General features: G+C 39.6%; 1 protein-coding gene across 6 annotated transcripts in view; it reads right to left on the bottom strand.

Moving 5' to 3' along the window:
- Positions 1-12,671, bottom strand: part of Ghr (growth hormone receptor) — a 275,056-nt gene that overhangs the window by 70,570 nt on the left and 191,815 nt on the right. For all 6 annotated transcript variants that reach the window (XM_021182903.3, XM_085831502.1, XM_029469880.2 and 3 more), the window contains one exon: positions 5,557-5,622. In XM_021182903.3, the coding sequence (XP_021038562.1) occupies positions 5,557-5,622 (66 nt within the window). The remainder of the gene's footprint in view (positions 1-5,556; positions 5,623-12,671) is intronic.

Genomic DNA, 12,671 nt, shown 5'->3' with positions numbered 1-12,671 from the left:
TTGGACTGGGATTATGTATTGATTCCAATTACTTGAACTGAATACTTATTGGATTTTTGGTTCTACAACATGCAGATACCCATTGTTGAATTATTCAGCCTATAACACAAATAAATGAATAAATAAATGAATAAATAAATAAATAAATAAATAAATAAATAAATAAATAAAAGATAGATAAGTAAGTAAGTAAGGACTGGATCCCCCACTGGATCTTAAGACCTCTGGTGAGTGGAACACAGCTTCTGCTCCAATCCAATCATGTGGGACCTGAGACTGCATTAACTAGGGAATCAGATAACCTGGCCTGATCAGGGGCACAAGTCCCTTCCAGTCCACTCCAGCTCTGGGGTTCATTGGGCGAGGAGTTTCTGGACACCCCCAAGTTGCTCACAGGACCCTCCACGGGATCTTAAGACCTCTGGTGAGTGGAACACAACTTCTGACAGGAGGCAGGTTCGAACACCAGATATCTGGGCACCTTCCCTGCAAGATGAGAGCTTGACTGCAGAGAGTACTCTGACCACTGAAACTAAGGAGATACCTAGTCTCCCAGGTCTGCTGATAGAGGCTAACATAAACACCTGAGAAACAAGCTCTAACCAGAGACAACTATAACAACTAGCTCCAGAGATTACCAGATGGCGAAAGGCAAACATAAGAATCCTACTAAGAGAAATCAAGACCACTCACCATCATCAGAACACAGCATTCCCACCCCACCTAGTCCTGGGCACCCCAACACACCCGAAAAGCTAGACCCGGATTTAAAAGCATATCTCATGATGATGGTAGAGGACATCAAGAAGGACTTTAATAACTCACTTAAAGAAATACAGGAGAACACAGCTAAACAGGTAGAAGACCTTAAAGAGGAAACACAAAAATCCCTTAAAGAATTGCAGGAAAACACGACCAAACAGGGGATGGAATTGAATAAAACCATCCAAGACCTAAAAAGGGAAGTAGACACAATAAAGAAAACCCAAAGTGAGGCAATGCTGGAGATAGAAACCCTAGGAAAGAAATCTGGAAACATAGATGCTAGCATCAGCAACAGAATACAAGAGATGGAAGAGAGAATCTCAGGTGCAGAAGATTCCATAGAGGACATAAGCACAACAATCAAAGAAAATACAAAATGCAAAAAGATCCTAACTCAAAACATCCAGGAAATCCAGGACACATTGAGAAGACCAATCCTACGGATAATAGGAGTTGATGAGAATGAAGATTTTCAACTTAAAGGGTGAGCAAATATCTTCAACAAAATTTTAGAAGAAAACTTCCCAAACCTAAAGAAAGAGATGCCCATGAACATACAAGAAGCCTACAGAACTCCAAATAGACTGGACCAGAAAAGAAATTCCTCCCGACACATAACAATCAGAACAACAAATGCACTAAATAAAGAGAGAATATTAAAAGCAGTAAGGGAGAAAGGTCAAGTAACATATAAAGGCAGGCCTATCAGAATTACATCAGACTTTTCACCAGAGACTATGAAAGCCAGAAGAGCCTGGACAGATGTTATACAGACACTAAGAGAACACAAATACCAGCCCAGGCTTCTATACCCGGCCAAACTCTCAATTACCATAGATGGAAAAACCAAAGTATTCCACAACAAAACCAAATTCACACATTATGTTTCCATGAATCCAGCCCTTCAAAGAATAATAACAGAAAAAACCAATACAAGGATGGAAATCAAGCACTAGAAAAAGCAAGAAAGTAATCCCTCAACAAACCAAAAAGAAGACAGCCACAAGAACAGAATGCCAACTCTAACAACAAAAATAAAAGGAAGCAACAATTACTTTTCCTTAATATCTCTTAATATCAATGGAATCAATTCCCCAATAAAAAGACATAGACTAACAGACTGGCTACACAAACAGGACCCAACATTCTGCGACTTACAGGAAACACATCTCCGGGAAAAAGACAGACACTACCTCACAGTGAAAGGCTGGAAAACAATTTTCCAAGCAAATGGTCTGAAGAAACAAGCTGGAGTAGCCATTCTAATATCGAATAAAATTGACTACCAACCCAAAGTTATCAAAAAAGACAAGGAGAGACACTTCATACTCATCGAAGGTAAAATCCTCCAAGAGGAACTCTCAATTCTGAATATCTATGCTCCAAATACAAGGGCAGCCATATTCATTAAAGACACTTTCGTAAAGCTCGAAGCACACATTGTACCTCACACAATAATAGTGGGAGACTTCAACACACCACTTTCATCAATGGACAGATCATGGAAACAGAAACTAAACAGGGACACAGTGAAACTAACAGAAGTCATGAAACAAATGGACTTAACAGATATCTATAGAACATTTAATCCTAAAACAAAAGGATATACCTTCTTCTCAGCACCTCACGGGACCTTCTCCAAAACTGACCAAATAATTGGTCACAAAACAGGCCTCAACAGATACAAAAATATTGAAATTGTCGCATGCATCCTATCAGACAACCATGGACTAAGGCTGATCTTCAATAACAACATAAATAATGGAAAGCCAACATTCACGTGGAAACTGAACAAAACTCTTCTCAAGGATACCTTGGTCAAGGAAGGAATAAAGAAAGAAATTAAAGACTTTTTAGAGTTTAATGAAAATGAAGCCACAACATACCCAAACCTATGGGACACAATGAAGCATTTCTAAGAGGAAAACTTATAGTTCTGAGTGCCTCCAAAAAGAAACTAGAGAGAGTACACACTAGCAGCTTGACAACACATCTAAAAGCTCTAGAAAAAAAAGGAAGAAAATTAACCCAAGAGGAGTAGACAGCAGGAAATAAACTCAGGGGCGAAATCAACCAAGTGGAAACAAGAAGAACTATTCAAAGAAATAACCAAACAAGGAGTTGCTTCTTTGAGAAAATCAACAAGATAGATAAACCCTTAGCTAGACTCACTAGAGGGCACAGGGACAGCATCCTAATTAACAAAATCAGAAATGAAAAGGAAGACATAACAACAAATCCTAAAGAAATCCAAAACACCATCAGATCCTTCTACAAAAGGCTATACTCAACAAAACTGGAAAACCTGGACAAAATTGACAAATTTCTAGACAGATACCAGGTACCAAAGTTAAATCAGGATAAAGTTAACGATCTAAACAGTCCCATATGCCCTAAAGAAATAAAAAGCAGTCATTAATAGTCTCCCAGCCAAAAAAAGCCCAGGACCAGATTGGTTTAGTGCAGAGTTCTATCAGACCTTCAAAGAAGATCTGATTCCAGTTTTGTACAAACTATTCAACAAAATAGAAGTAGAAGGTACTCTAACCAACTCATTCTATGAAGCCACAATTACTCTGATACCTAAACCACAGAAGGATCCAACAAAGAGAACTTCAGACCAATTTCCCTTATGAATATAGATGCAAAAATACTCAATAAAATTCTCGCTAACTGAATCCAAGAACACATTAAAGTAATTATCTATCCTGAGCAAGTAGGTTTTATTCCAGGGATGCAGGGATGGTTTAATATATGGAAATCCATCAACATAATCCATTATATAAACAAACTCAAAGACAAAAACCACATGATCATCTCATTAGATGGGGAAAAAGCATTTGACAAGATCCAACACCCATTCATGATAAAATCTTGGAAAGATCAGGAATTCAAGGCCCATACCTAAACATCATAAAAGCAATCTACAGCATGGTGAGAGGCTGGAAGCAATCCCACTAAAATCAGGGACTAGACAAGGCTGCCCACTTTCTCCCTACATATTCAACATAGTACTTGAAGTCCTAGCCAGAGCAATTTGACAACAAAAGGAGATCAAGGGGATACAAATTGGAAAAGATGAAGTCAAAATATCACTTTTTGCAGATGATATGATAGTATATATAAGTGACCCTAAAAATTCCACCAGAGAACTCCTAAACCTGATAAACAGCTTCGGTGAAGTAGCTGGATATAAAATTAACTCAAACAAATCAATGGCCTTTCTCTACACAAAGAATAAACAGGTTGAGAAAGAAATTAGGGAAACAACACCCTTCTCAATAGTCACAAATAATATAAAATATCTTGGTGTGACTTTAACTAAGGAAGTGAAAGATCTGTATGATAAGAACTTCAAGTCTCTGAAGAAAGAAATTAAAGAAGATCTCAGAAGATGGAAAAATCTCCCATGCTCATGGATTGGCAGGATCAACATTGTAAAAATGGCTATCTTGCCAAAAGCAATCTACAGATTCAATGCAATCCCCATCAAAATTCCAATTCAATTCTTCAACGAATTAGAAAGAGCAATCTGCAAATTCATCTGGAATAACAAAAAACCTAGGATAACAAAAACCCTTCTCAAGAATAAAAGAACCTCTGGTGAAATCACCATGCCTGACCTAAAGCTGTACTACAGAGCAATTGTGATAAAAACTGTATGGTACTGGTATAGTGACAGACAAGTAGACCAATGGAATAGAATTGAAGACCCAGAAATGAACCCACACACCTATGGCTACTGATCTTCCACAAGGGAGCTAAAATGATCCAGTGGAAGAAAGACAGCATTTTCAACAAATGGTGCTGGCACAACTGGTGGTTATCATGTAGAAGAATGTGAATCGATCCATTCCTATCTCCTTATACTAAGGTCAAGTCTAAGTGGATCAAGGAATTCCCCATAAAACCAGAGGCACTGAAACTTATAGAGGAGAAAGTGGGGAAAAGCCTCGAAGATATGGGCACAGGGGAAAAATTCCTGAATAGAACAGGAATGGCTTGTGCTGTAAGATCGAGAATTGACAAATGGGACCTCATGAAACTGCAAAGCTTCTGCAAGGCAAAAGACACCATCAATAAGACAAAAAGGCCACCAACAGATTGGGAATCAATTGGGAATCTTTACCACTAACCAAATTAAGCACACATAGAAACATACAAACACACAAGTAATCAAAATTTCAGGAGGTAAATGTTATCATTGAACAATGGGCAAAGTTTCATAGTAGAACAGAAGGCAGGAAACCTAGCCTTGGAGGATTTGAGGAACCTTTTTCTGTGAGCTAAAGGTTGAGTTTGGTATTGTAGATAAGGAGATGATTAGCAAAGTCAGGGGGGCGGGTAGGGGGATGTTCTTTGACATGTAAAAAATAGGCAGCTTATATGAAGGCAGAATTGTGAGGTATATATGTAAATTTGGTTGGAGAAATAAATTCCATTTTTTGCCAATGCAAGCATTATATAATTACTTCCAAATATTAACAACAATAATGTTAAAAACAAGTTTGTAAAACAAGGCAATTTTTTAAGTTCAACAAATTACTGTTGATCCATAATAAAGCCTTCTCTTAACCTGCAAGCATAAACAAAACAGAAAAATAAACCATGACCTCTATACAGAAATTGAAACATAAATCCTGGAAAATACTTTTTGTTTATAAAATTCTAATGCTGTCACTTTTCCTGTTACCAGTATCCCAAAGAGAGAAAGAGAAAGGAGAGTAGTTTGAATTATAGTAACACATGGAAACCATCAGTGCAAGTTAGTAGAATGACAGAAATTCTTACTTGTCCCCAGGCTTGGATTAATTCTTTGCAGAACTTGGGAAGCTTTGCCAAGAGTAGCTGGTGTAGCTGAAAAAGAAAGAGAAGAAAATCATTAGTCATCCCTGTAGAAAAACGATCTTCTGTGACGCCGTTATAGCGTCATTTTTGGATAATAGGCTTCCATGCCAACCTCCCCCCCCCATTAAAATTAAAGCTGTATCTATGCACTAAAAAGAGCTTGTAAAGTCAGAGCAAATGGAAGCCTTTTGGTTGTCATTACCTCGTGTCCCATGCCCAGACACAATACAGAACAATGAGAACAATTCCACCATCTATCCTTTGAGTTCAAACTCAAGTTTCCCTTGTGCATAGGAAGGAGAACACAGGTTTCTTTAGACAAATACAAATCCCACATTTAATTAAAAAATTATTTTTGGAAATACTATAAGTGAGAACATTCCTAGGCATGGGGAAAGAATAAGGGGAAGGGCAAAGCAGAACAAGTGAGGCCCTGGAGTTTTTTGATAGGCAGTAATAAGTCAATCATTGTAATGCAGCTAGGAGCAGGCTGTTTGGAAGGTAGGCAATAGTGGAAAGTGATCAGTAAGGCTCCTTCCAGCTGGGTTCCTTTGCAAATGCCCTAGCTACAAAGAGACTGACTTGTTGTCTGGTCTTGGTGGAAAGTGTGTAAGAGGACTGGATAGACTAGCTCTTGTTACTACCCAGACACAACAAATACTGAGATTTAAATGAAAGCAAGGGAAGCTATGTGTGACACTGCTAAATCTACATTTAGTCTTCCCACTGTATTTTAATATATACATTCTTAAAATATTTGTAATATTCAGAGCGATGAGTCTTTTCATACACTAATGAGTTGAGCAGTGGCTGGGGATTTCCTCCCTCAGGATGGAAGCTGGCATGGGAAAAACAGGTGTATGGTTGTAGAACTGGGATATTTTTTTTCAGTGTTATTCAAAGCCTCTAGGGAGGAAGGAGGGCCTAATGGCTAAGCTCATAACCAATGGCCAGTGGTTTTATAAATGTAGTCAGAGAATACAACATTCACAAAAAATTGATTGTATGAATTCAGAAGCTTTCAATTGGTTGATAACCTGGAGATGCTTAGAGGGCACAGCGGCTACAGCATGTTCTTCATATGTTATGGTTTCAATATGGAATTTCCTCTAAGGGCCCAATGTGCTAAAGCTATGATCCTCAGCCTGATACTACTCAGAGGTGGTAGGAATTCGAAACATAAAGGTGAGTTAGGAGGTCTTCTCATCACTTGTGGGTAGGGGGTGTGGGACAGTGATTTTAAAACAAAACCTGGACCCTTAGCAATTTCTTCAACCCAAGGAAAAGTAGTTTCTCCACATGCTGCTGCTACAGTGTCCTCCATTTCATAGGCTCAAAAGCAGTGGAACCAACCACTCATGCTCTGGAAACTCCAGAGTTCTCCAAACCTGTGAGTCAAAATAAACCTTCTCTCTTCATAAGCTGATTGTTTCAGATATTTGTTACAGTAGCAGAGGCTTATTAATACAACACCTCATTAACTGTAACGTTTGTGATGCTCTCAGTAAAAAGCCATGGTCGTTAATTTAATGTCTGAGTTCTGTGAGCTGGCATAGCGAATTCATCAACTCTAATAAATGAGTCATGGGAACCAGCTTGAAAAAAAAAAGATGTTTCAAAACTTTAGTACAGTCTATAAATTATAGCAAAGAAATCTTTCAGAAGTATAGTATATTACATGCATTTGTCATCTGAAGTAGGAGGCAGTTTTGTGGGGCTGAGCTATCAAGCTGAGTGATGTGAAAGTATCTGTAGGTAGTTTGCATGGGAATTGAATTGTATTATAGGATGTTCCCTCTCACCTCGGTATTAGCCAATTTTATTCTCACTTAACATTTTGGTGACCAAAGGGCACCCAAGTATTCTGTTTTCAAGAGTGTGGCCAGACACATTATGTTAGTTTTCCCCATATTCTCTCAGACAATTGATAATATTATCTGAGTGCTTAGTGGAAGGCCATACACCGGGTACTCTACTCTGTCTCACATAAAACACAGGGAAGAAAAAGAAAAGAAAATATGGGCACATCAGTACTCAGCACACACTTCACAGCTCTGCCTACATAAACCAACATACACAGGTGAGACCCCCTCCCTGCCCCACTCACCCTAATCCCCCTGCCCTACCTAATGGGAATTCCAGCTAGCAGCTGTAGGCTGTGCCCCACCCTGTCAGAGCTCCATCTTCCTTCTGGTCCACCCCTACACCTGAAGCAGATGCAGATCAACACTCTGTGCCCCACCTCACAGCTCCACCTGCCTTCCAGGAAGTCAGCTCCAATCTGACACTCATAGCTCAGACTGCCTCCCAGGAGGCCTGCTCATACCTGAGACACACAGCTCCACCTTCATCTGGGAGGCCTGCTTCAACATGGGACACCCAGGCCAGCCAACACCAGAGATAACCAGATGGCAAAAGGCAAGTGCAAGAACATGATCAGTAAAAGCCAATGCAATATGGCACCATTAGAACCTAGCTCTCCTAGTACAGCAAGCAGTGGATAGTCTAACACTCCCGAAGAGCAAGACTGTGACCTTAAATCCCATCTCATGAAGATGATAGAGACCTTTAAAAAGGATATAAATAAGTCCCTTAAAGAAATGTAAGAAAACACAATCAAGCAGGTAGAAGCCTTTAAAGAGGAAACAAACACATCCCTTAAAGAAATACAGGAAAGTGGGTGGGTAGGGGAGCAGGGCTGGGGGTGGGGGCGTATAGGGAAATTTCAGGATAGCATTTCAAATGTATATAAAGAAAATATCTAATAAAAATAAAATTAAAAAAGAAAGAAATACAGGAAAATACAATCAAACAGGTGAAGGCAATGATTAAAATGGTCCAAGACCTAAAATCAGAAGTAGAAGCAATACAGAAAACACAAATGGAGGCAATCCTAGAGATGGAAAACCTAGGAAAGAGAACAAGAACTACAGATGCATGCAACACCAATAGAATACAAGAGATGGAAGAGAGAATTTCAGACATAGAGGATACCATAGAAGAAATGAATACATGATCAAAGAAAATGCCAATTGTAGAAAGTTCCTAACTCAAATCATACAAGAAATATGCAACACTATGAAAAGACCAAACTTAAGAATAAAAAGAATAGAAGAGGGTGAAGATTCCCAGCTCAAAAAGCCAAAAGACATCTTCAACAAAATCATAGAAGAAAACTTTCCTAACCTAATGAAAGAGATGGCCATAAATGTACAAGAAGCCCACAGAACACCAAATAGATTGGAAAGGAAAATCCTCCTGCCACATAATAATCACAACACAAAATATACATAACAAAGAAAGAATATTAAAAGCTGCAAGGAAAAAGTGCCAAGTAACATATAAAGGTAAACCTATCAGAATTATACCTGACTTCTCTGACAGCAGATGCTGGCAAGGATGTAGAGAAAGAAAAACACTCCTCCATTGTTGATGGGATTGCAAGCTTGTACAAACACTCTGGAAATCAGTCTGGAGGTTCCTCAGAAAATTGGACATAGTACTACTGGAGGGTCCTGCAATACCTCTCCTGGGCATATATCCAGATGATCCAACTGGTAAGAAGGACACATGCTCCACTATTTCATAGCAGCCTTATTTATAATAGCCAGAAGCTGGAAAGAACCCAGATGTCCCTCAACAGAGGAATGGATACAGAAAAGGTGGTACATTTACACAATGGAGTACTACTCAGCTATTAAAAAGAATGCATTTCTGAAATTCCTAGGCAAATGGATGGATCTGGAGGGCATCATCCTGAGTGAGGTAACCCAATCACAAAAGAACTCACATGATATGTACTCACTGATAAGTGGATATTAGCCCAGAAACTTAGAATACCCAAGATACAATTTGCAAAACACATGAAACTAGAGAAGAACGAAGACCAAAGTGTGGACACTTTGCCCCTTCTTAGAATTGGGAACAAAACACCCATGGAAGGAGCTAGAGAGACAAAGTTTAGAGCTGTGACGAAAGGATGGACCATCTAGAGACTGCCATACCCGGGGATTCATCCCATAATCAGCCTCCAAACTCTGACACCACTGCATACACCAGCAAGATTTTGCTGAAAGGACCCTAATATAGCTGTCTCTTGTGAGGATATGCCAGGGCCTGGAAAACACAGTAGTGGATGCTCACAGTCAGCTATTGGATGAAACACAGGGCCCCCAATGGAGGAGTTAGAGAAAGTATCCAAGGAGCTAAAGGGATCTGCAACCCTATAGGTGGAACAACAATATGAACTAACCAGTACCTCCAGAGCTTGTGTCTCTAGGTGCATATGTATCAGAAGATGGCCTAGTTGGCCATCATTGGAAAGAGAGGCCCCTTGGTCTTGCAAACTTTATATGCCTCAGTATAGGGGAACACCTGGGCCAAGAAGTGGGAGTGGGTGGGTAGGGGAGTTGGGGGGGAGGGTATGGGGGACTATTGGGATAGCATTTGAAATGTAAAGGAAGAAAATACCTAATTAAAAAAAAAGAATTATACCTGACTTCTCAAGAGAGACTCTAAAAGCCAGATCCTGGACAGATGTCAAGCAGACCCTAAGAGAACACAAATGCCAGTCCATACTACTATACCCAGCAAAACTTTCAATCACTGTAGATGGAGAAACCACAATATTCTATGAAAAAAAATTAAACAATATCTTTCTACTTATCCAGCCCTACAGAGGATACTAGAAAGAAGATTCCAACATAAGGAGTGTAACTACACCCTCCAACAAAAGAAATTAATTATCTTATTTTTAAAATTTTTTTATTACGTATTTTCCTCAATTACATTTCCAATGCTATCCCAAAAGTCCCCCACACCCCCCCCCACTTCCCTACCCACCCATTCCCATTCTTTTGGCCCTGGCATTCCCCTGTATTAGGGCATATAAAGTTTGCAAGTCCAATGGGCCTCTCTTACCAGTGATGGCCGACTAGGCCATCTTTCGATTTATATGCAGTTAGAGACAAGAGCTCCAGGGTACTGGTTAGTTCATCATGGTGTTCCAACTATAGGGTTGCAGATCCCTTTAACTCCTTGGGTACTTTCTCTAGCTTCTCCATTGGGAGCCCTGTGATCCATCCAATAGCTGACAGTGTGCATCCACTTCTGTGTTTGTTTGGTCCCCGGCATAGTTTCACAAGAGAGAGCTATATCTGGGTCCTTTCAGCAAAATCTTGCTAGTGTATGCAATGGTGTCAGTGTTTGGAAGCTGATTATGGGATGGATCCCTGGATATGGCAGTCTCTAGATGGTCCATCCTTTCATCACAGCTCCAAACTTTGTCTCTGTAACTCCTTCCATGGGTGTTTTGTTCCCACTTCTAAGAAGGGGCACAGTGTCCACACTTTGGTCTTCATTCTTCTTGAGTTTCATGTGTTTAGCAAATTGTATCTCATATCTTGGGTATCCTAAGTTTTGGGCTAATATCCACTTATCAGTGAATACATATTGTGTGAGTTCCTTTGTGATTGTGTTACCTCACTCAAGATGATGCCCTCAGGTCCATCCATTTGGCTAGGAATTTCATAAATTCATTCTTTTTAATAGCTGAGTAGTACTCCATTGTGTAAATGTACCATATTTTCTGTATCCATTCCTCTGTTGAGGGGCATCTGGGTTCTTTCCAGCTTCTGGCTATTATAAATAAGGCTGCTATGAACATAGTGGAGCATGTGTCCTTCTTACCGGTTGGGACATCTTCTGGATATATGCCCAGGAGAGGTATTGCTGGATCCTCCGGTAGTACTATGTCCAATTTTCTGGGGAACCACCAGACTGATTTCCAGAGTGGTTGTACAAGCTTGCAATCCCACCAACAATGGAGGAGTGTTCCTCTTTCTCCACATCCTCGCCAGCATCTGCTGTCACCTGAATTTTTGATCTTAGCCATTCTGACTGGTGTGAGGTGGAATCTCAGGGTTGTTTTGGTTTGAATTTCCCTGATGATTAAGGATGTTGAACATTTTTTCAAGTGCTTCTCTGCCATTCGGTATTCCTCAGGTGAGAATTCTTTGTTCAATTCTGAGCCCCATTTTTAATGGGGTTATTTGATTTTCTGGAGTCCACCTTCTTGAGTTCTTTATATATATTGGATATTAGTCCCTTACCTGATTTAGGATAGGTAAAGATCCTTTCCCAATCTGTTGATGGTCTTTTTGTCTTATTGATGGTGTCTTTTGCCTTGCAGAAGCTTTGCAGTTTCATGAGGTCCCACTTGTCAATTCTCGATCTTACAGCACAAGCCATTGCTGTTCTATTCAAGAATTTTTCCCCTGTGCCCATATCTTCAAGGCTTTTCCCCACTTTATCCTCTATAAGTTTCAGTGTCTCTGGTTTTATGTGAAGTTCCTTGATCCACTTAGATTTGACCTTAGTACAAGGAGATAGGAATGGATCAATTCGCACTCTTCTACATGATAACAACCAGTTGTGCCAGCACCATTTGTTGAAAATGCTGTCTTTCTTCCACTGGATGGTTTTAGTTCCCTTGTCGAAGATCAAGTGACCATAGGTGTGTGGCTTCATTTCTGGGTCTTCAATTCTATTCCATTGGTCTGCTTGTCTGTCACTATACCAGTACCATGCAGTTTTTAATCACAATTGCTCTGTAGTACAGCTTTAGGTCAGGCATAGTGATTCCACCAGAGGTTATTTTATCCTTGAGAAGAGTTTTTGCTATCCTAGGTTTTTTGTTATTCCAGATGAATTTGCAGATTGCACTTTCTAATTCGTTGAAGAATTGAGTTGGAATTTTGATGGGGATTGCATTGAATCTGTAGATTGCTTTTGGCAAGATAACCATTTTTACAATGTTGATCCTGCCAATCCATGAGCATGGGAGATCTTTCCATCTTCTGAGATCTTCTTTAATTTCTTTCTTCAGAGACTTGAAGTTTTTATTATACAGATCTTTCACTTCCTTAGTTAGAGTCACGCCAAGATATTTTATATTATTTGTGACTTGAGAAGGGTGTTGTTTCCCTAATTTCTTTCTCAGCCTGTTTATTCTTTGTGTAGTGAAAGGCCATTGACTTGTTTGAGTTAATTTTATATCC

This window comes from Mus caroli, unplaced genomic scaffold (genome assembly GCF_978045245.1).
Source record: "Mus caroli unplaced genomic scaffold, Mus_caroli_1 scaffold_16, whole genome shotgun sequence".
In the NCBI taxonomy this organism is placed as follows: Eukaryota; Metazoa; Chordata; class Mammalia; order Rodentia; family Muridae; genus Mus; species Mus caroli.
Note: the sequence above shows the minus strand (reverse complement) of the source record. Positions and strands in the feature narration are given on the sequence as shown.